General features: G+C 35.6%; 1 protein-coding gene and 1 long non-coding RNA gene across 2 annotated transcripts; both read left to right on the plus strand.

Annotated features, from left to right (window-relative positions):
* The first annotated feature begins 511 nt into the window (after positions 1-511).
* Positions 512-6,766, plus strand: LOC128551218 (uncharacterized). Its single transcript, XR_008368714.1, has 4 exons — positions 512-591; positions 2,411-2,540; positions 5,860-5,934; positions 6,607-6,766. It is a non-coding gene; the product is annotated as an uncharacterized LOC128551218 (long non-coding RNA).
* Positions 6,767-7,091: 325 nt separating this feature from the next.
* On the plus strand, positions 7,092-24,643 carry LOC123541890 (apolipoprotein(a)-like). The gene is made up of 12 exons (XM_053531891.1): positions 7,092-7,197; positions 9,362-9,430; positions 9,855-10,008; positions 11,500-11,658; positions 12,508-12,594; positions 14,642-14,794; positions 15,495-15,569; positions 16,358-16,594; positions 21,806-21,913; positions 23,610-23,639; positions 23,870-23,986; positions 24,583-24,643. Exons 2-12 carry the CDS (start codon positions 9,410-9,412, stop codon positions 24,588-24,590), a joined length of 1,149 nt encoding a protein of 382 aa, XP_053387866.1. The 5' UTR covers positions 7,092-7,197; positions 9,362-9,409; the 3' UTR covers positions 24,591-24,643.
* The last annotated feature ends 703 nt before the right edge of the window (positions 24,644-25,346 follow it).

The following is a 25,346-nucleotide window of genomic DNA, read 5'->3' on the forward strand; positions in this document are numbered from 1 at the left end:
ACTAAACTTAAGTAGATAAAGATATATTCGTTCAAAATGAAACTCACTTGAGAGAAAGTAATAAATTGTACAAAGTCTAATGCATGACAGTATGTCATAAAACTAACAGAGCGCCACTATGAGAAAATACACATAGTGCACTTGCAACCAGCATGGATCCAGACAAGCCTGGGCATCCTCGCAGTCTGGTCAGGATCCGTGCTGTTCGCTAACGGTTTCTCAAATTGCAAAAGGGTTTGAAACAAACAGTATGGATCCTCATCGGACTGCGAGGATGCAGTCTGGCCAGGATCCATGCTGTTCGCTAACGCTTTCTCAAATTGCACTAGGGTTTGAAAGCAAACAGTACTGATCCTGACCAGACTGCGAGGATGCCCAGGCTTGTCTGGATCAATGCTGGTTGCAAAATTTAATGCACTATAAAGTTGGTCCTTTATGGTGCGGCTCTAAATTTAGTTTATCAAGGCGAAAATGTTGTGTGAATTTCACAACTGATAATTATCAGATAAGAATTTACAAAGCTGGCATAACATGAAAAGTTTAACTGAAACATGTCCTGCTCTGTTTATCTTAGAAAGTGGAGTAAATATGGTAAATATTACTTTTTCTTGTTAACATGCTTTGTTTTCTGGGTTGAAATATTACCGGCAAATGAATGGATCGCGCTATGTTTAATATGTCGATCCTATTCCTCGCGTTTAATCCTTATATATTATATTTCCTTTTATACACATGAACAAGGTTATATCATAAATTGCACACACTATGTTGCATTTAAAATTAAAATGAGATTCCCGGCCATTCTGTTCACCAGACGGAGCAACTGCTCTGTCATCTAAGGAACGTTCTCTTTGACTATTATGATGACGTCGTAAAACAGCGGCCTGTAATCACTAAGCAGCGTTGTCTCAACTTAGGCGCCTTTCCTTTTGCTGTTCGTATTGAATGAACATCATAATTTTCAATGGAAAAGAATAGGACAAATGTAAAATATTTCATATTGAACTTGGAATGAGTTTCTGACAATCCAAATGGTAATAACTATGATTCATGAATTTAAAATTATTTTTTTTTCTTAAGATGTTAACGTACGTAAAACAACATAGTTTATTAACTGGCATACCCGTGGTTTTTGGCATTTGCAGAAATATGTTGCTGTACTTTCCATTGCTAAGAAATAGTGTCATATTTGCCATTGCTTAGAAATATTGTCATATTTGCCTTTGTCTAGAAAAAGTATCATATTTGCCATTATTTAAAAATAGTGTCATATTTGCCTTTGCTTAGAAAAAGTGTCATATTTGCCTTTGCTTAGAATTAGTGTCACATTTGCCTTTGCTTAGAAAAAGTGTCATATTTGCCATAGCTTATAAAAAGTGTCACATTTGCCTTTGTTTAGAAATAGTGTCACATTTGCCTTTGTTTAGAAATAGTGTCATATTTGCCTTTGCTTAGAAATAGTGTCATATTTGCCATTGCTTAGAAAAAGTGTCATATTTGCCTTTGCTTAGAAATAGTGTCACATTTGCCATTGCTTAGAAAAAGTGTCATATTTGCCTTTGCTTAGAAATAGTGTCACATTTGCCATTGTTTAGAAAAAGTGTCATATTTGCCTTTCCTTAGAAATAGTGTCATATTTGCCTTTGCTGAGAAACGTTGCCGTATTTGTTACTACTGAGATATGTTAACGAAATGGTCATTGATGACATATTGTCGATATAGGCTGTTTTGGTGCTTTATATATGCCTGTTTTCTGATAATGTGTTTCATGTCTGGTGTATTCTGTTGCTGAGCAGACTCTGTTCTCCTGTTGCAATAAGTTTATCATCCTTATGTGTAGAAAAATATTAACTGATTTGCAAATTGCTCTTAAACCTAGTGCAACACGCTGTATCTTAGTGTGTCGGATAACGCTGAAAACATGAGAAAAAAAACGTGCACTTCATTAAGATTTATAGTGTCAAAAAGAAGTGAATTCAGAATCAGGATTTATGTTAAAGATCTCTTGGGAATCCAAAGAAATAAACAGTACATGTACCTTTTTGTATAAGTCGACTGATATTTAATGTAAGTTTCGTCTTAAGAGTTTAAAACCGGAAAAGCCGTGCACTTTATTTTAAGCTGTTTTCCCTTCGGCAGAATCAGTTGGCCAAAGATTTCAGAAACAAAAACAAATCAATACGATTACTGATTTAGTGACCCATATTTCAGGAAACTGTTTTCTTTTCTGAGATTGATGCGTCTAATTTGAAGAAAAAGATCCATCATGTAATTAAAAAGCTATAAGCAAAATGACCTACCGGAATGGAGCGACCCAGTTACTATACTAAGGAATATTTAGCCGTCGACTTTACCTTAAAATTGCATATTTCATCAAACAATTATACATTTGTTGATTTTGTGCATTTAGGTGGATTTGTGATTATTGGTTTAATATGCTCGTGAAACCCGTGCTATCAGAGAATGCGGTGTGCTTAAGCTGTGACAGAGTACCATATCCTCGGGATTGTGACCGCATTGTACAGTGTGGAGATCATGAGGTATGTACTGTAATTCAGATCTTCACATCCCCGGAACTGTAGCCAAATTAGTCTAAAATTCAATATTAATCGCATAACACAGTGTAAAAATCTCGAGGCATTTATTGTAGTTCACAAATTCACATCCTCGGTTTTTTTGCCGTGTAACAAAGTGTTAAGGTCATTACGTCGGTGTTGTAGGTGATAATTCCACATCCATGTGATTGTGTTTCATAATGCAGAGTAAAGATCATGATGCATGTATCATAATCAAGAATTTCACGTACATTTGTACTCGTTAAGAAGTGTTAAGATTGTGGTGTATGTACTGTGATCCTGAATTTAACAACAACGTGCCTGTGTTTTCGCATTATACTGTGTAGAGATCATGTGGTACGTACTGTGATCAAGAGGTCTCCGCGGCAAGGTGGTTAAGGTCGCTGACTTCAAATCACTTGGCCTTCACCGATGTTGGTTCGAGCTTACCTCAGGGCGTTGAATTCTGCATATAAGGAAGCCATCAAGCTGGCTAACGGAAGGTCGGTGGTTGTACCCATGATAAAATAATGTACAGAGGGGCACCTGTGGTTTTCCATACAGCACAAAAACAAAAACAAATGTGATTAAGAATTTCACATCCTCCTGATTATTGACGCTTTACACAGTGTAAAGATCACGAGGTGTGAACTGTAATGAGATTTTCACATCCTCTAAGTTGTGGCTGCATTACTCGGTATAAACAACATGAGGTATATATCATAGTCTTTGCGACAGCGGTTGCATCACGTAGTGCAAGGATCATGATGTATTTATTGAAGTAAAGAATTTTTGACATCGTCAAAAATGAGGTAACTATTTACCATGGTATACCCGGCTATTATGAAATTTTAACCAAAAGATTTACCACGATATCAAAATCGAGACCTAGGAAATTGTTGCGGAGTTAACGACAGTAAAGATATAATATCATGGAAGGAGACTGGTGAAGGTTAAGGTAAATTTTATTTACCGTCGCTTTGTGAAACAATGAATATAAAGCTCTATAGAGCTTTTGAGCGACCCTATCTTAAGAACAGTTAAAACTAGTTATACCTTACCCCAAGCGAGTTGGTATTTACAGCTGGGTCGACTAAGGCAATCGTAATAAAGTGCCTTGCCCAAAGACACACCAAAATTGGAGTCGCCAGGAATCGTACCCTGGGTCTTCATCTCCGTAGAAAAGCGTTATAGCCCTCTCGACCAATGCGTCCACATGTTGACAGGAATGCATGGAGGTTTGGACTGTGGGTAATTGCTTTTTAAAGTTGAGACCAAACGCAGATGTGCAATTATTTAATTGATAGTAGAGACTATGATATCAAATGTGTATCATTTAATAATTCGAATAAGGACTTAGCAAAGCTAGAAATCAAAACGTCAACTAAGCGAATAAATCCTGTTGAGTATATGACTGAAAATATAATTTTATATTATTACATACTCGTTTCTATTCCCCGTTAAGTTACACTGGTACCGGAAACGTCAATATTTTTCCATACACTGACGCCTGAATTTCATATCGGGTGCGTGACGTAATTCTGTGTGTGTTGTTGCACTATTTTTTCTATTTAGTTCAGTATTGTCAATCCTATTCAGACTATTGAACATATTTATGATATTTACATAATATTTATATATGTAGATGCCTATGTAATAAAAAGGTTATTATCTTTGCATCGGAAAAATATGCACTCGTTCTTCAGCGGAAGAATATAACCTATAATAATTTTGAGGGCTGATGTAAATGCGATTTGTTACACCTCAAAATGGTAGCAACGCATTTTGGTAGTCACTGTCACAAATTTGGCCGAGTTTTGGTAGCAACAAAATGCGTTGCAAGGGTGCATATGATGTGTTATGGATCATGGAATGGAGCGTATTTTATTTGGGTTTTTTTTTCTACATTTAGGGGCTGTGCTCATTTTTACATTACGCACAAAAGAGAGAGATAAAAGGAGGAGATCTCTCCTATAAAATTGGTGGGGGAGTGGTATCGGAGTTCCCCTTCCGATATATAGTTTTCGTATAAAACAACCTAAATACAGATTCCTGAGCGTGTGAAAGTGGCATCAAACAACGCTTCCTATGCAAAAGATATTGTATTGTTTTGTTGTTTTAAAGTGCTAGTGTTGTAGGAGGTATAGTCCACCGAGATTTTTTAAAGGACGAAAATGTTGATTTCTTTGAAACAAAGTATTATTGTGAGGATAGCACGTGGGTCATCCACCTAGATATTTTTTCCAGCACCTGCTGAAAATACGAGAAAGTTATGTCCGGTATACAAAAGTACGTGTGCATGATATTTGCTCTACAAATCTAGGTAACCCTCGGAATGAATTTCACTACCGGGTTGGATTATTTAATTGCATTTCCCTATATTAATCAACATTGGAATACTCTAAAGATTTTTGGTGGATAAACGTTTCATGTCTGTACTTACTTACAAGCGTTTGTCAAACCTGACCCAGGGTCACGTGAACGACGCATCAAATAATTGTGGTGAACAGTTGTGACAAGTTCCTTCAATATCTCTCGATGTATGTCAAAGTTAGAGTTGAACTGACCTCTCTCACGTGTGTTCCAATGGTCCTGCTTGACTGAATCTAGGGCCGTTATATTTTCAAGGTCAATAGATCAAGGTCGCATGAGCGACTAAGTTCCATCATGACTCTGTTTGAAATAATATTGTCCATTCGTCACAAAATACTCTTTCTGTAATTCATCAGATTATTCTTGTTACCGTTTTGCGTTGGATGTGTGCATATCCAGAGCAGTTTTGTACTACATTTTTGTACACTACAAAATTACGTTGAGTGTAAAGCATTTTGGTAGTGACTACTAAAAACTCGGCCGAACTTTTTTAATTACTACCAAAAAAATGCTTTGTTACAATTTTGAGGTGCAACAATGCTTTAACGGAACTAACACATACATTTTAGGCGAAAAATATTTTTTCTAAAAAAAAAAGAAGAAAAAAATGATGACCAGAGGTAAAATCTTTGTTGGCAATTTTTTGCAAGATATTCCTATAAATAACCAAAGCATTTGGAAGAAGGTAATAAACTGTTGCAACACTTTTGAAATAATGCAGAACTTTTTCTTTTTCTTTCTTCTTGCATTTGTATCAATATCTAACATTTATTTTCACCTACTTTATCGTTCCTCAGTGTTGTTAAAATGTATATATTCTATGCCAAACTTTATGGAAATGAACATGTTATTTTTTTATCCAAACTGTGGGAGAGAAGCTTTAAGTCAACAAATAATCCGTGTACTTGTCAGTGTCCAAAATTTTTTTCAGTCATGCTATACTGAACAAATGGTTTCTTCTAGAACAGGAACCGTGTATTACAACTCTGGCTGCCTTTCTAAACAGGTTTGTAAAGATAAGTATATTTCTTAACCCTAACCCTACTAAATTTCTATAATGTACTTGTCCATCTTTCAATTTGGACAGTACCATTAACTGTTTAAAGGGGTGCTTACCAAAATTACTCATTGAATGGCGAACAGTGCAGATCTTGATCAGACTTCACGGATGTGCAAGCTGATCATGATCTTCACTGGTCCCAAAGGCAGAATCACTTGCCGCCAGCAGGCTCAAGGTTAAATATTCTTGTTTGCTTCAAGTACTCTGCTCTTCGTTACAGCAGTTAAAATTTCTAAGACTTGTACATTGTATTTGCATATTTGCATGTAATGTTACTAATGTTTTGTTTTTTTCCCCAGGGTTAAGAAATAATCTATAGCAAAACAGTGTTTTAACACTATTTATACATGATGAACGGTTATGTATTTCGAGCGTAAGAATTTCATGAGATCTTAGTCCGAGAGAATCATTTCGAACGACGTATAACCGTCAGAGTGTATGAATAGTGTTAAAACACGGTTTTGTTATTATAAATCATTTCGATTTTAATGCATCATTTATTCTGAAGTATTTAGATCAATGGATCTATGGATCTCTTTGTGCTTTAGGCAATAGTTAGCCGAAACATTTCGTTTTAAAATCAAATGAAAACATGACGTTTAATTTGTTTTAATGCAGCAATGTACACACGCAAAGAAGCGTAATGTTGTTTCACTGGCACGCAAAACAGACGATTTCAAACGGAATCAACCAGCTACGTCCGATTTTCTAACATGCATAGGATGTTGTAATTCGTCTAACTACTGCAACAGGAATATGTGTGTGCCATCCTCACCAGATACAGGTATCATTTATTACACATAAATCTATTTTGTGTTGTTCATACTTCCAATTTAAGAACGAATTGCAATGTTGCGTGTAGTATGGGAACCTAATGTATGAATATGTGTTTAACACTTGTTGAATATTCTTGCCAGCGGCTTGCAGCTCAGTAGAAAATTTGTGTTTCGAAGAAAAGGTTTCTAGGCCAATACTACCGTCACATTTGGCACCAGATTGTGTGTAGCGATAGTACGTGCTTTTTTATCATGTGTGCCTATTTTCGCGTCCAGTAATAATGGTATCTATGAAACAAAATAGGAAGGGTCACTACTAGCTACTTTGTCAATTGTATTTTCAGCTCTTCCAAACCGAACATACTGCTTGAATTGTCCGAATGTATTACAACCGAAAGACTGTGACTTTCTGGTTCTTTGCGGTCCCGAGGAGGTAACTCTGTGAAATATATTTGATTGTTGTATCCAAAAAAAAAAAAAGGAAATGAAAAGTGAAAACTCATTTTACGGATGCACAAAGTTATCAGGTGATTGTGTTTTTTGCAAGAACAAATTGCGAGGAAACCAAATTTTGTTAAAAAGTTTGAAAAAAAGTAGGGCATGTCGTTTTTTTTTTCTATTTGTTCCTTTTAATTGTCTTTACGACCGTAACTACTCACGAAGGAAGAAAATTAGTGCCAGGTGAGTGTTTATTTATTTTTTTTTAAAAGTGACATACTACATCGAAATGAGGACTTAAATCTAGAAATTTCGACTTACTAACTTAGGATTAAGACGTTGTAGCTTGCTTTATTATCATCAAAATATGAATGCCCGTCTTTTTTGTTGAAAGTCATAAAAAGTTAGTGAAAAAATGCCATTGCTACTTCTCATAAGCCTCAAACCTTGGAAAACATTTGAGCCGTGCCATGAGAAAACCAACATAGTGGCTTTGCGACCAGCATGGATCCAGATCAGCCTGCGCATCCGCGCAGTCTGGTCAGGATCCATGCTGTTTGCTTTCAAAGCCTATTGCAATTATAGAAACCGTTAGCGAACAGCATGAATCCTGACCAGACTGCGCGGATGTGCAGGCTGGTCTGGATCCATGCTGGTCGCAAACCCACTATGTTGGTTTTCTCATGGCACCGCTCACCTTTGTAGAATAATAAAGTACGTATACGACCATGCACAGTATTGATAATTCTCTTTCTTTTAAAGGCTCGCAGGTAATAAATCTTCCAGATATGGTTAAGGAGAGAAAAATATTTAGTTCAAAGATCACTTGATCACATATTTTATGAACTGCCCTCATCTGAGGAAATATTCGAAATACCCGATATTTATCTTAAACGGTTGCAAAGTCCTACGAACAGTAAACACGTTCTTGCAGAAAATAGATTAGATCTATATTAATGTCTTTTTTTCATGATTTTGAGTTTTGTTTTCATAAATCATAGATTGCTTTGCAATATAATCTTGTTCTTAACGTGTGAGGATAATACAAACAATATTCATGATAAAGACTTGAATTTTCATTTTTTCTTTATATTATACTCTAACGGATGAAAACGTCATTTGTTTACATCTAAAACTAGCTGCTACAACAACGAAGCATTTACATGCAAAGAAAAAAAACAATCTTCCTTTCACATAATTAAAAGTCACACCGTTGCATCATCAACAAAAAGATAAAACCTGAAAGTGCAGGTGTACGTGTTGTGCACAATTAACAGTGACATACTTTGGTTGTTCATTTTCTAGCGTTAATGCTTGAAAGATGAACGGTCTGGCGAGTAGTGTCACGTCGCGGAAGTTAAAATGCCGTGTACTAGATGCGGGTAACGGTCATTCTAAATTCTATATCTTGCTTCATGCAGAGAGAGAAAAATATTTCAGTATTTGTACAAATAATTTTCTCTTTAGGTGATCAGGACAGAACTACCCAGGGATACTTACAGCAAGCTCCAATTTAGCAGTGAAAATATAACAAAAACATTATCACTGCAACAAAATATAAATACAATGAAAATATGCATCTTATTTCATTGATATTTCTTGATATTTCATTAGACAGTATAAAATAAGGGCTATATCTCCTTGCCTTAGGGCTTGAATCATTTGTATACCTGTCAGACTTAAATATTGCGGATGTAATGTTTTAAAACCCACCAACAAAATATTTGCGTTGACAAATACCACCAATATGACACTGAAATTGACTCGACATACTTTGTAATTTTACGATTTTTTTTTTTGATTTATTTTTTGCTTTTAAAGACATGAGTGGACAAGTTATGTCGGTATATTTATTGCTTTTTCCTGCCAAAAAAGTCATATATTACCTTAATCTCACTGCACATTTAACTTAAGCAAACTGTACATCTGATATTGCTAAACAACAATGCAGCTTTGAATAATATCTATTTCTGTATAAAAAGATACATTGATAGAGTATTTTGCATTTTCTAGAGCTTTAAGGAATCTGTGAACTTGTTTAGACTTTGGATAACGTTAAATTTGTTAGCATTTTTAAGGTTATAAATCAGTGTACATGTCCGTCTTTGTAATTATGTTGAAAGGTATGACGAAAGCATCAATGAGATTTTTTACTTCAGGTATGCTACACACAGCTTTATAATTTACATGGGGAGAATAGATACAGAATGGGGTGCATTCACAAATCGGTAAGAAGATAAACAACTTAAAATGTAATTAATAATGAAGATTGAGAGATAATTTAATTTGACAGTAAATTTGTCTCTAAAGAGAGCGTGGAGGCAATAGCGATTCAACCAAATTCTATAGAGATTGATTATAGCGATAGCGAATCCACCGATCTCTTTGGAGACTGTGAAAAGGGGATAGGGAGTAAAACTTCTTTTATAAATATTGATCAGATGTGATACTATATCAGCCACCTTTTGTTGCAGTTGGGCAAAGGAGAAAGCGAATAGTCCATTTTCTGTAAAGATTTTGCAGAGTCGACATCGAAATTGACAAGCTTCTACAGAAATTTGTAGATGCGAAAGCTAATCAATGGACTCTTAGCGATGAATCAGCATAACTCGTTTGTGTGGCCTTTTAAATCTCTGTTGCTTTATATTACAGGCGTGTTCAGAAACACACTCCCCTGCACTTGTTGGAAAGAAGCGATTCATCGTTGACAGCACTAGCTTAAGTACATACTGTGGTAAATGCTGTGAAAATGACATTGGTAACTGTAACCGGGAACTTTGTGCCAAGAATGGCAGTTTACAACCAAGTCAGTATCCGCATGAATTACATTCAGCTTGATTTAATTGTCATCATTATTGTTTTGCGTTATTATTTTCATTAGGCGTAAACATATTTGTTTCCGACATCCTGACCTATCCTAATTTTTTGACCCGACCCTAAATGTTTTATGGCCTTGGGGATTCATTGTTTTCAGCTTTTTAACAAACTGTTGCAAAACTGCACTTTTTATGCTTTAACATGGTCATTGATACTTACTGATCTCTAAAGGCATAACCCCCTTATTTGTATTCATTTTTGACACAAAAATAATTTACGAAAAGTCCCACTTAATGAAAAAAAATTCGACCTACCTAGCCTAATTATTTTGAACATGTTACATGTTACATTTTTACGCTTTATTAACATTATTATCATTTTGATTAATATTTTTTTATCATTAAAATAATAATAATAATATTAATAATATCAATTATTGTTATTTTTATCATTATTATCATCCTCATCATTATTACTGTCTTTATATCCTAATGGTAGAGCATCAGTTTCGCGTGCGTCGCACCAAAGACTCAAAAATGTTACCAGTGGCTTGCTTGCTTGGCGCTCGAAAGTTTTAAACCGACTTCTCTTCTATTATACCCTCTTAGCGATGGATTCCATTAGTAATAAAGTCTCGAGAATGTTGAATATAAGTTGTAGAACTTACTTTCCAATCGGCACAAAATAAGTATAATTAATACGGGAAGGAGATTTGACAGTTAAACCTTTATTCAAGGAGCATTTAAAAAATATTGTTTACGGGTCTAAATGTGCCTGATGTGCTTTATTTCTACTAACTAATCATTCTATTAGCCTTAATGTCAGTAGATAGATCATGTGAATGCAAAAGACAAGCATCAAACAAATATTAAAGTACTTTTCTAATCTGATGAAGTTAACATAAATTAAAAGGCATGTTTCCGAAATAAAACAAACAATTAGCTAATCAATGCTAGTTTTCATTATTCTACTACAATAGCAAATTTGTGCGATATGTTATTTTTACATGATTGCGCTTTTTTCTGTTCAAGGTCAGTAACTGTATCTGTACTGTTTCACGTGTAAATGTGATTCTGATCTGTTTTAAATGCATGTGATGTTTTAGTCTAGTTTACTTCTAAATGCATTATGTGCTGTTTCATATTTCTACATGGTTTTGTTTTGTTTCATAATAATTATTACAGTGCAACATTGGAAGATTTCGCATTTTTATTCAGTCTTCATCTGTTTGTCATATCCATCTCCCTCTCTACCATTTTCCACTTTTGTTACAGATCTTCATCTGTTTCTCATTTCAATGTACCTTTCTTCTATTTTCCTTTTTTTGTTACAGATACAAAATTGTAATGGATTCTTCATCTGTTTCCCATTTCCATATACCTTTTACTATTTTTCACTTTTGTTAATTATCCAAAAGTAATGCATTCTTCATCCTTTTTCCATTTCTATATACATTTCTACTATTTTCCTTTTGATACAGATACAAAAGTAATGGAACTTGTGAATCCACCTATGCAAACTGGCTATTGTACCGATCTTTACCCGCAGTCGTGTCGTATTCTCCTGATACAGAATCCAAACTTATGCAAAGAAACAAAGTTCTCGCATTACGCATGTAGGGAATACTGTGGCACATGTGGTAATTAGCTTGTTAGTAAACAATTAAGTTTGAATTGTTCTAGAGCACGTAAGGTAAACGGACTAATAAAGTTAAAACTTGATATTTTAAATATAAGTGCATCAAGTGTTTTATTAGGAGAACTTCGAAATTCGACTTGAACAGACTCAATCAAACCGAGTCTGCAATTTTCACTGTTTGCCTTATTCTTGGTGCTTCCGAGGGATCTACTTTTCAGATTTTATTATTAAAATGATATTCAGTTCACATGTGTTTTCGAGGCGGGACTTGGAAATGTCTTTGAGATATCTGGTATTCTTATATAGGCGGGTTTGAAATATGCAATATCTACAGTACTTTGAAATGACATCGGAATGTTGTTTTATGTACTAATGCGCATGAATCTTGTTTTGCATGTCCTGTAAACCGTTTGGTAGGGAAACAGGATAGTGTTACAGTATTAACGTGTAATTACATTTTTGAATTGCAGTCTTGGTGCAGTAAGCAGAATCGTAATGATTACCGTCAGAATAGTGGTTAAAACTAACAAATGTTAGAAGAAATTGTGCATTTTGTTCCTTAAATTAGGACGCAAAAAGTGTGAAACAGGAACACACGCACTACTTCTTAAATATGAAAGTCAAACAAGCCTTCACCGAGTAAAATTCTTTAAGATCTAATTTGCATTAACGGTATGCAATGATGTACAGGCGGCTCAGACTTATTTCTACTCCGGTATTGGATACTGTATCAAAGTCTCGCAGTTTCCACACAGGATGATCAAAGAACCGGAAAACAAAATTAACCTTAACAAAAACAGGTCTGACAAAAATCATGATAGCAGTTTGAGAAATTAGATTTATTTTACAGTTAATCCTGGACATCATTCACTAGTGCCAACAACGACAGGATCAACAACAACAACCACATCATCATCGTCTAAGTACAACACAAAAGGTATACCCGTATTTTTAATTTTCAATTTTATGTTCAAGCTTTCGAAAAAAGATACATCATTGAGCGCCGCATCTATTCTATCGACGTTTGAATTAGAACGCAAGAAGTATTAAACGGAAAATGATTTAAATTAACTCAAGGTGTTGACTTTCTGTACTTTCTGTAGTGTCGATAAAAAGTACTTATTTCACTATCATGCTTGTTAAACAAAGTGCTTTCAGAGATAAATGAGAACGGTAACAAACAAAATCGGCTATTGACCTAGAACCTCATGCAAACTATGCCCTTTTTACCTCTATGCATGGAAAAAGCATGCATACTTGCCACATGGATTGGCAACCTTGAATACAAAACTATGTAAAGATCGAATAATTGATTGCCCTGGGGAAAGTGGGACATTCTCTGTGATGAAATTTGTCAACAAACAGACAGGTTGTTTTTAAAAAAGTCAAAACCCACAGTATTTCACAAGGTGAAATATGTTGGTAAGGCTACTGCTGGAAAGAGAACAATCTCCACTACCCATACATATGCGTCAAAGTATGGGGAAAATATCTAGAAATAAGAGAAAATCGACGAAATCAATTTCAGGACAGCTAGATGCATAACTGTGTTATCATGCATAGCATTTAACATAGATAGGTTACTTTTCCTTTGCACTCATGTAACATGTACAGGATTAGGATAAACAAACGGTTTTCACTAAACAATTTCTCTATAAAAACCGATTGTTTCCCTTGTGTAAAGAAGGCTTAGGGTAAGTCTCTATTCTATGCATGATGTTGATGCTGTTTACTGGAAGTTTAGAAATAATTGCCTCGTTTACAAAAGGAATTCTTCTTCTTCTTCTAATATGTGGTCAGGAGTCATCGTCTGACTATATATTTGACCAGCGTGTATAGTTGACCAGCGAGTTAAGACCGAAAGAAAGCAAGAGAAAGCGATACACAAACATTTTCCTGGACGACATCGTTTAAAAACTTGAAAAAAAAACATTTGTGAAGGGCCCATTCATTATTAGAACCTACGGCCGCTATATTTATAGATTCTTGTATATCATGACTTTAAAGAAGCCGACGGCTGTATCTATTGCCCTGCGTTTCCGATCTACGTTATATCCAGACGTAAAATGTCTAAAAATATATTACACTTGGTTTATCGTCTTTTTATTAACCTTTAGCCTGCCGGTGGCAAGTGATTTTGTCTTTGCGACCAGTGCAGACTAAGATCAGCCTGCACATCCGTGCAGTCTGATCATGGTCTGCACTGTTCGCTATTCAGTCGGTACATTTACACCCGCCTGCTCAGCTCAGTAGGTAGAGCGTTGGTCTACGGATCGCGGGGTCGTGAGTTCGATCCTCGGGCAGGACATATGTTCTCCGTGACTATTTGATAAACGATATTGTGTCTGAAATCCTTAGTCCTCCACCTCTGATTAATGTGGGGAAGTTGGCTGTTACTTGTGGAAAACAGGGTTATACTGGTACAGAATCCAGGAATACTGGTTAGGTTAACTACCCGCCGTTACATGACTGGAATACTGTTTTAAAAACGGCGTAAAACCCAAATAAACGAACAAACAAAACAGTCGGTACATTTACAGTGAACGTCTTTTTATATAATAAATGGTACTGCCCAAAATGAATGATGAACCAGTCCATTTTAGAAATATATTAGGTTAAAGATCAACAAAGTATAGAGATAGTACCTAAGATTTTTAAATCATAGGTTTGAAGTTAAAAAGCAGTTTTGAAAGAATTTCAATTGATAGGAAATTACAGTTACAAACTAAATACCTTTCTGCAACACATGGAGTCATTTGCATTCAATAAGTATTATGACTAAGATCGACTGCCATTCATTCATTCCAAAGATTCATAGACAGAGTCTGTTGTTTACATTTTTTAATCGAAACCTGTGCGCTTGTAAAACCACTTTTTTTTTGAAAAATCGAAGTATGCGAAGAGCTATGGTACGTTCTGTACAAAGTAATATCTGATGACGCGCATTCTAGTTATCGTTATCGTTAATGCACGGTATTTTATAGATTGTTACTACAACAGTAGAAAATACATGGGTGCGCAAAGTATTACAGTGTCCGGAAAAATGTGTTTGAACTGGGTTGATGTAAATCCGAACATGCAAGGCTTACCTGACACTTCCGTGGATAAAGCCAGAAATAAATGTCGGGACCCTAAGGGTACGTGCAATTTCATAATTTTATTTTCATGAATGATAAAGCTACTTGTGAGTAGAGATTACTCCAAATCCGATACTACTTTTTCTATACAGTATTTAATGTTTGGAGTTTTACCTGTGAACCAAGTTCAGTTGTACAATGAGGCAACATTTTGCATTTCGAAAGCTTGGTCTTGACATACATGTTTCATGACCGTTTGTTTGTTTAGATTCCAACCTGAAATTTGCAATTAATTGACAATTGTCGCTAAAATATACAAATGATACAATGTTCAATCATGTCCACATCTTCTGACTTCATAACCCAGTTCGCACTGCCTTCTGTACATGTCCATTAAAGTATTGACTGGATAATAACTAGTGACCGTGTTAAGTTATGTTTAGTGGTAGGATTAACAGCAATCATCTTTAACTTATATTGACGATCTAACAATAAACAAAAGAAAAAAATAGATATTTTTATGTACAATAAATATTTATTTACATAACTTGTATTTATTCTTTCTTTGCATTCAAAACTTTCAAACTAATGCTTAACATGATCGATAATAACTGGATGTAATTTTGTTGATTTATTAAAATAAATACTTTAAAAACATCCGACAAAATGTATACACTTTCAAAATTTTCCTTTGAATATGACCGTATAATGAAAGATTTCCAAAGTAAAGTCTATAAAGTTGTAGATTTTCTTTTTTAAGGCTACGGTAGGCCATGGTGTTTTACTTCAGCTACAACATATGATTGGGAATTTTGTCATATTCCTGTTTGTCAAGGTAGGTCTACCTCACTTTGATTATAAATTGCGTAAAGATGTACAGCGTATATGTACGCTATACGCAAATGTTTAGTGAAAGACATTTTAACAATTTTGCATTCTTAAAACACTTGAAATAATTTACTTGTTGCATTTCCGAATAAAAAATTAATGCCCATACTTTTTGCAACTGTGTACAAAATGTTGTTTTCATACTTTTAGAGAATACCCGCTAGTGATTTGTTCCACATTCTGTTATTTGAGTATATACTGGGCGTTTTGATTGACATGTTTCTGAATTTGCTATTAATGTTTTGAAATACATGTAAACATGAAATTGCTATGCAGTTTGTGAAAAAGGTAAAAATACTCAGGAAAACTGTGTGGAAGTGAAGACTAATTAAACGGAGGAAAGGAAGTAGGAGGATAGAATTAGAGGAATGGAAATGCATAAAAATAATGGAATGTATATTGAACGATATATGATTGGGTTAGAGAGATGGTTATTAAATATGGAGATCTGGAAAAGGGTTTGAGTTATTAGAATAATGTAACAAAGAAGTTTTCAGGCTTATAATTATAGAATATTTAATAGTTCTGTGTGGGTTAAAACACTAAGAAGCAGAAGTATCTATACCTAAATAAGTTCTTAGTATAGTTCATCTTGTAAACTTAAATGTGTTCATACGAAACTTGTTAAAACGTGGGCGAACTTTCTGTAGCGATTAAATTGCATGTACATCTGCAACATTGGAATTAATTAGCATAGTGTAACTAGATTTGTAATGATAAACGCCTTTTTTACAGAATGTTTCTATCAAGGAAACAGCTGGCAATATGCTGGATACGTTTCTGTTGACAAAGACAATAACACATGCCTGTCTTGGACTAATTACACTTCTCAGTTTGGAATACATATAGATAACTTTCCGGATGGCTCTACTGTAAACGCTCAGAATTTCTGCCGTGACCCGTTCCATTCCGGAACACCCATGTGTTTCTCCGGCAGTAAGCTAAATCCCTGCAATGTACCAGTGTGTCCACGTGAGTATAATTATTTTAACTGTTACATCAATCGAAAATTTTGTTGATTTAAATGTATCATCGATTACAGCCACCATCTATGGAACACACCCCTGAAATGTTGCATTGTTGCATTCATATATACGGAACACAAACCTTTCATCCGTATTAATAAAACCCAATCCTTTAATATCTTATGGTCAGATTCATATATATGGAATACAATCCTACAATGTCAACTTGGTACATTCATTTTCCGTAAATCCATCTGAATAGGAAGGTGAATTGGATGCACTTTCAAGAACCTGACAAATTTTCCAATAAAACTTGTTTGATTTTAATACATCAAAAAGGGATCAACTCAAATATGACAAAAAAGTAATTTACAGTATTATTGTTGCGTCTTTATTATTAGTAGTATTATACCAGATTTATAGAGCGCCCTTTTTCATGATAAACACGTTCAAAGGCGCTTTACATATAGCAAACGCAGCCGCACAGGACGTGAAATTAATCCTCTACTAGTACAGACACAGAGCGATCTGACCAGGTGGAAAGAGTTAGATAAAGCCCACAGAGCAGACAGAGAGAACAGAGAGAGATACGGGCCTGTCCGGCTAACTTGGCCTAGCTCATTGTGAATAGACAGTCTGGTTCTTTAACGTGCCAAGTCTATAGCACCGATACACGCAAAGCCGTCGTTCCTGGGAAGAACCAGTACAAGCCTCGTAGTCAGGTGGGAGACACTCAAGAGCATCTCAGAAATTTCCAGTTCCAGGACCGCTATTCGAACCACGGACATCTGGATTGGCAGTCAAGCGTGTTACCACTAGACCACCGGCCCACCTGATTTATCAGGTTCGCCACTGTTTCCTGGCCATTCAGTACACAATTTATGTTAAGAGCTTTTAGAGTATTATTGTAAAATAGTTTAAACGTTGCCAATGGATATTGCTATTGAACTGACACTACTAGTATATAATAAGTAAAATTTTCTTGAATTTCATATAAACTTGAAAATGATATAACGTATTTGCTTTGTTCAAAAACAAGGACAGTCTTTTAAAACTGTCCAAATGTTATATAGCGGTTACTTGTTCAGTTTTATACAATTGTGGAACGGGCCGTTTGCTGATGTTGATATAATCCATTTGTATATGGTACTTTTGTGTTTATTCTGTTGTACATATGCCTAATAACAAATACAATAAATTAAACTAAACTACAAGTGATGTGCAGTTTTAACAATAAAAGTCCCTTTGGAGCTCTTTCTGTTTTACAACACTTCATCAGTCTACTCCTATGTGTATTGAAAAGGGGCTGTTAGTACAGTTATAACCAATCCGCTACCGCGATATGGGGAGAGCTGATCGCGGGTCAGGAGTTATTTTCGCCTCCACATCTTAATCATGTGGACAAAATGGCAGTTTCTATCTGGGGACCAAACGCCGCTCTTCATGGAATTACACGCCTCAACACGTGTATCATTGAAAGTTCCATGTTCACCGCCGTTTGAATACATCTACGGGTGTCTCTAAATTGCTTTTTAGCTCACCTGTCACAAAGTGACAAGGTGAGCTTTTGTGATCGCACGGCGTCCGCCGTCCGTCGTCCGTCCGTCCGTGCGTCCGTAAACTTTTGCTTGTGAACACTCTATAGGTCACATTTTTTGTGGGATCTTTATGAAAGTTGGTCAGAATGTTTATCTTAATGATATCTAGGTCAAGTTCGAAACTGGGTCACGTGCCGTCAAAAACTAGATCAGTAGGTCTAAAAATAGAAAAACATTGTGACTTCTCTAGTGGCCATATATTTTAAAGATCTTCACGAAAATTGGTCAGAATGTTCACCTTGATGATATCTAGGTCAAGTTCGAAACTAGGTTACGTGCCATCAAAAACTAGGTCAGTAGGTCTGAAAATAGCAAAACCTTGTGACCTCTCTAGAGGCCATATATTTCATAAGATCTTCATGAAAATTGGTCAAAACGTTAACCTTGATGATATCTAGATCAAGTTTGAAACTGGGTTACGTGCCCTCAAAAAGTAGGTCAGTAGGTCAAATAATAGAAAAACATTGTGACCTCTCTATAGGCCATATTTTTCATGGGATCTGTATGAAAGTTGGTCTGAATATTCAACTTGATGATATCTAAGTCAAGTTCGAAACTGGGCCACGTGCGGTCAAAAACTATGTCAGTAGGTCTAAAAATAGAAAAACATTGTGACCTCTCTAGAGGCCATATTTTTGATGGGATCTGTATGAAAGTTAGTTTGAATATTTATCTTGATAATATCTAGGTCAAGTTTGAAAGTGGGTTACGTGCCATCAAAGACTAGGTCAGTAGGTCAAATAATAGAAAAACCTTGTGACCTCTGTAAAGGCCATATTTTTTATGGGATCTGTATGAAAGTTGGTCTGAATGTTCATCTTAATGATATTTAGGTCAGATTCGAAACAGGGTCATGTGCGGTCACAAACTAGGTCAGAGGGTCTAAAAATAGAAAAACATTGTGACCTTTCTAGAGGCCATACTTAAAAATGGATCTCCATTAAAATTGGTCAGAATGTTTATCTTGATGATATCTAGGTCAAGTTTGAAAGTAGGATACGTGCCATCAAAAAGTAGGTCAGTAGGTCAAATAATGGAAAAACGTTGTGACCTCTTTAGAGGCCATACCCTTGAATGGATCTTCATGAAAATTGGTCAGAATGTTCACCTTGATGATGTCTAGGTCAAGTTTGAAAGTGGATCACATGCCTTAAAAACTAGGTCAGTAGGTCAAATAATAATAAAAACCTTGTGACCTATCTAGAGGCCATACTTTTCATGGGATCTGTATTAAAGTTGGTCTGAATGTTTATCTTGATGATATCTAGGTCGAGTTTGAAACTGGGTCAACTGCGGTCAAAAACTAGGTCAGTAGATCTAAAATTGGAAAAATCTTTTGACTTCTCTAGAGGCCATATTTTTCAATGGATCTTCATGAAAATTGATCTGAATGTTTACCTTGATGATATCTAGGTCAGTTTCGAAACTGGATCACGTGCGGTCAAAAACTAGGCAAGTAGGTATAAAAAACGAAAAACCTTGTGACCTCTCTAGAGGCCATATTTTTCATGAGATCTTCATGAAATTTAGTGAGAATGTTCACCTTGATAATAGCTAGGTAAAAGTCAAAACAGGGTTACGTACCTTCGAAAACTAGGTCAATAGGTCAAATAATAGAAAAACTTTGTGACCTCTCTAGAGACCATATTTTTCAATGGTTCTTCATGAAAATTGGTCAGAATTTTTATCTTGATAATATCTAGGTCAAGTTCAGAACTGGGTCACATGAGATTAAAAACTAGGCCACAATGTCAAATAATAAGAAAACGACGTCATACTCAAAACTGGGCCATGTGGGAACAGGTGAGCGATTCAGGACCATCATGGTCCTCTTGTTGTACTTTTAATATGTGTAAATGTTGAGTTCTGCTCAACCCGGGGCTAGAGGGCGTGGACGGTAGCATGCATTTCCACTACCGTCCATGAACAGGCTCAATTAAACCGAGCTTGCAACATTTTCGTTTTTTGTCGTGTTGGGCGACCTGTGAAGTTTTCACTTTTTTTATTCTATTTTGCAGAGAATAGATTGGTACTGGTACAGAATCAGGAACACCGATTAAATTAGCTTTAATATCCGTCCTAACATAACTTAAATACTGATAAGATTGTCCTAAATCAAAATAGACAGCAGTAAAACAGTACAATTGCATTTCTAAAGATGTTACATATTTCTTCTACAAAAATAAATCGCCATTATAGGGTCGTTGGAAGTCCTTATATTACCTATCTTTTGGATCTTCCATTAGATGGTGTTATATGAGAGTGTAGCAAGTCTTTTGATTAATTAATAAAGTCCGTTTTCTAGTTGTGCTTACTTTCTAAGTCTTATTTACACTCTATACAAATTTGTCCAAGTTTGATTTCTCCCTTAACAAAGATAAATATTCAATGAAAATATTGTTTCCAAAGTTTCTAGTAAAATCGTTATTTCCGGTACGTTCATATGGTACGCTTTGTACCACGGGGTACAAAATATCGATTTCCTAAGGGTCTACATTTCGAAATTCTACCGTTATTTCCATTTTCATCCCTTCTCTATAATCTCTGCCACTCACATATGCATAGAGAGCCAGTATTTATACTAAACATACTATATATAAGACATTGTTAATACTGACCTAAGCGCAATTCTTAATTTGATATTAGCGTACGTAGATCCCTACATACCTCAGTAAGAGTAACCTGGCAAAATAAGCGAGAACGAACTTATAAGTAAATGCGATTACAACAGTTTGCTTAATCAAGCAATGCGCCTATCATGACGCAAATTTGTTAATGATTACCACGGTAACCTTGTGATAGGTGTCGGCGCATTTTGTTAACCACAAATCAATATTTTGGATATCTTTCGCAATTCCATTGACGTCACATTGACTCACATCTTATGTATCTTATGAATATTAATTATTTGCATGTGAGAATGTAAGATAAAGCCGTCACATTGGTTACGTCAATGTCCTAGAATAGGGAAATAAAACTAAAATAATTGACCTGGTATAACTTCAGCGTTCTTACGAAACAGCATTATCTCAAAGCAAGACAACCTGTGTAAGAATATAACAATCTAGATAAAGATATTACGTAAAATCGTTTGTGGTTTAAAAATAATTATTAACTCCACTCTGTCACAAAAGGAATTGAGCACAATTTTCTAGTACTCAACGAATGGATAAGGCTCCAGCGCCGCAATCGGGAGGTCCAAGATTCAAGGCCCTGTCAGAGGCAGTACTTGTTACTGAAGAGAGACCGGTTGGTGAGCCGCCATCTTGTTAAAAATGGTTACCAATTGCCTAACTGCCTAGTGCCTGGCATTAAAGAATAGGAATCGGAAAGTAATGCTGTTCTATATATGTAGGTGTCTCATACGCCAACCTGGCTGTCCTTTCAAGCCGACAGTAAAATAGATAAACACTTTATTTTAATCTTTCATTTGAAAAATGTTGACTGATATAATACTGTAACAGTATTTTTCAAATAAACATATACGCGATATGTTCTTTTGATTTTATGTCTTGTCTGCTTAAATGCATTTATATAGATTCCTCTAAATATGCAATTTTGGAAATAAATTATTCATTTTTCTTAATTATATAAGAATATTCCGTTTTCTCTTTACACAGACACATGCAGAGACGATCCAGAAATAAACTGTGCATTATTGAAACAGTACGTGTGCAGATACGAGTATACAAGCGTCACGATGTGTCCACGCACTTGTAACTCGTGCAGTATGTTAATATACATTTACATTGTATCTCGTATCTTTGATTGCTGGGGGGTTCGTTTTGAGAAGGCTGCGCTTTTGGTGCGTGGAACTCCCTGTTTGATATTTCTTTGTTGTTATGTTTCGGGTTTAACGTCTTTTTCAACAATTTTTCAGTCATATAAACGACGGTGTCTACTTGTAGCAGTTGGCACAATGCCCATTTTTATAGTGTTGTCTCACTGGCATATCACGCCGTAGACACGTGACATGATTACCCACCCAGTCACATTATACTGACACCGGGCTGACCAGTCCTAGCACAACCCTCTTAATACTGAGCGCCAAGCGAGGAATCTACTAGTACCATTTTTACGTCTTTGGTATGACGCGACAGGGATCTAACCCACGTCTGAAAAATTGTTGAAAAAGACGTTAAAATAGAGAAGTGGAAACTTCACCCGAACACACACATGAAAACTGGAATTAATGCAAAACTTTTAAGAAATGGAAACTGGTTGATATATTTTGAGTCAATGAAAATACTTCTACACTACACTTTAATTGAACTCTTTCCTGGCATAAGTTAAAGAATAGCAAAAATTCCTTCTAAGGCACATCTTTATATTCATATAATGATCATCTTGTAAAGTGTTGGTTGCAATGTCTTTAAATACTGGTCATCAGTGTATGGAACCCCAGGAACGAACGCAAGGACAAGACCGCCTCGATATCCTAGTGGTAGAGCGTCGGCTTCTACGGGAGGTTTTGGGTTCGATCCCCGCCGCGTCATACGAAAGACTTGAAAAATGATACCAGTAGCTCCCTTGCTTGGCGCTCAGCATTAAAAGGGAAACTAGCATCGTGGCGATGGATTCCATCAGGAATGAGGTGTCGGGAGTGATTAATATAATTTATAGAACTTCATTCATAATCGACCTAAAATAAATTATGTATAAACTAAGAATAAGTCTATTCTACCTTATTGACATTCTATATCCTCCGTTTTAGTGCCCCTGGGTGGGGATGGGGGTTACATTCTGCCCCAAAGTGTTTATTTCTATGCCAGAATCCAACAAATTAAAATTTTGAAAAAGACCTATGGCGTTTTCTACTGCCTAAAAATGTTAAGTCCACTTTTTCCAATAACATAGGTTGTTAAATCCAACAACAAAGTAAATCCGTTACCAATTTCAGTTGTGTTAATACGTCAGTTAAGAAACAACGGCCATACACATTGACACAGTCAATCAATGCCCACATGTAGTATACCATTCGATGCATTAATTTGTTGCACACAATTAGAGGTTGGAAACTGGGTTTGTTTTCACATATTGTCCATGCATTCGAAGGTAACAGCGCATGTTAAACTTCGTGACAAATAAGGTGTTTGGCATGTTTCAGCAAAGCCACTTTTCCATCCTAGTAGTTTGTAATCCTTTATAGCGTGTTCAGCAAAAGAGACGCCTCAATTAAGGAAGAATAATTTTAACGTCACAGGTTATTTCAAAGGTCAAGGAATTTAATCGGCTAGCTTGTGATGACAACTGCTTTCGAGGTCAGTTACTCAGTAAAGTCGGACTTTATTATTTATCAATTATAAGTGTTCCAGAAGGAACAACGAAATATATCAAAAACGATATATATCGAAAACAGTGTATCACTAAAGAACTACATTCAGGTTTATCTTATGATACAATTCTATTCCTGTTTTCTTTCAGAATTTGGTCTGTTACCCCCTTTGCCACAAGGTATGTTTCACTGTAATAAATTTAATAAGCAGTCATGACTTTTACGCCATGATCCTATCTGATCATACAATAAGTACATATTAAGTTATCATTTAGTAACAAACCTAACGAAAGTCTAGTTCAAGCTGAGAATATCTGTATCAAATAATTGTGGTATCATGATTATATAATTTATTTACTAGAACGACCATTAATTCAATTTTAACATTACTTAAACATTATCACTTCAGTGTCTTCAAGTGTCTGTGTTGACAATCCTAATGCAAACTGCCAAACACTGCAGTCCATAATATGCGCGGACCCGGATGGAGCGCAGAGGTTTTGCCCGAAAACGTGTAACAAATGCTGTAAGTGATAAATTAACTTAATGGTAATACGACACCGTGCTGTAAATAACTTTTATATTGGGTAGTAATGATTCATCAAGAGGTAGGTGACTGATTTATCCTCAAGCTGACTTACTTGCGGATGATACGTCATCATGTTGTTAGTGACTGATTTACTAGATGATACGTTTATCACAAACATTCTATCATTTTATTTCATAGTGAATTATTTTTGAAAACAGATTAACCCTTAAAATGTGATCTAAATTTTATAGAAAGAAAATAAAATGGTCGTGTTATAAAAACAGTTATGCGGTGTTTGTAACACAGGATCACTAAGACTTATTTCTTTTTGAACTTCATTACGTGATATACAGAATATTGCTACATTTATATCAACTATAGATAAATGAGCCGCGGCATGAGAAAACCAACATAGTAGGTTTGCGATCAGCATGGATCCAGACCAGCCTGCGCATCCGCGCAGTTAGAGAAACATTAGCGAACAGCATGGATCCATGCTGGTCGCAAATCCACTTTGTTAGTTTTCACATGGTGCGGCTCAAATATTGAAGTTAATTATATTTATCTGATACATTTTTCTTTTTCTCTTTCAGACGTGTAAATTACAAGTGATTTGTTTTGTCAATTTTGAATGAAAGAGAAATATTTTTGCTGCACATTTAGTTATTAATCATTTAAGATGGTTTATATCAATTATGGAAGAGCAGTTACTGTAGAAATTCACTCATTTCTGCGTTTCAATAGTAGAGATGAGCCTTACCATGAGAAACCAACATGATAGCGCATTTAAGACTAGCATGAAGACCGGATGCGCAGGCTGGTGTGGATCTATGCTGGCTGTAAATGCAGTATATTGGTTTTCTCATCTTGCGGCTCAGATTTCATTCAAGACGGACCACATTCATAGTATTCTATACCGTTTTTGTAAGCATTTTAGAGTAATCTTGTTATTGTTTTGCTGTTGTCCTACTCTGGTACCCAGCACTACCGAGAGTATCCATAGTTGTAAGGAACCAACACCAGTTTTCCATTGACGTTAATATTTATCACATTACCCAGCACCAGGGTTTATTTAGAAGAGTCCTTGCGCGTGTTAAACAGTCCAGAACACTGTGACAGATCCCTTCGTAGCTTGTAATCCTTCTGAGTAAATTATTAACCTATGAGTTCCTGAAACTGAATGTCTGTTCAATATCTTACATCTAGAGGTCCATGTAGTCTTACATTTCTTTTGATTAATTAACCTTTACCCTGCTAAATTTCTAAAACGGATTGGTCTGTTATACAATCTGTACATTAACATTTATTGTTCAAAGGGGTGTTCATTAAAAACGTACTGAATCAATAGCGTACGGTG

Source organism: Mercenaria mercenaria, chromosome 19 (assembly GCF_021730395.1).
Source record: "Mercenaria mercenaria strain notata chromosome 19, MADL_Memer_1, whole genome shotgun sequence".
NCBI lineage: Eukaryota > Metazoa > Mollusca > Bivalvia > Venerida > Veneridae > Mercenaria > Mercenaria mercenaria.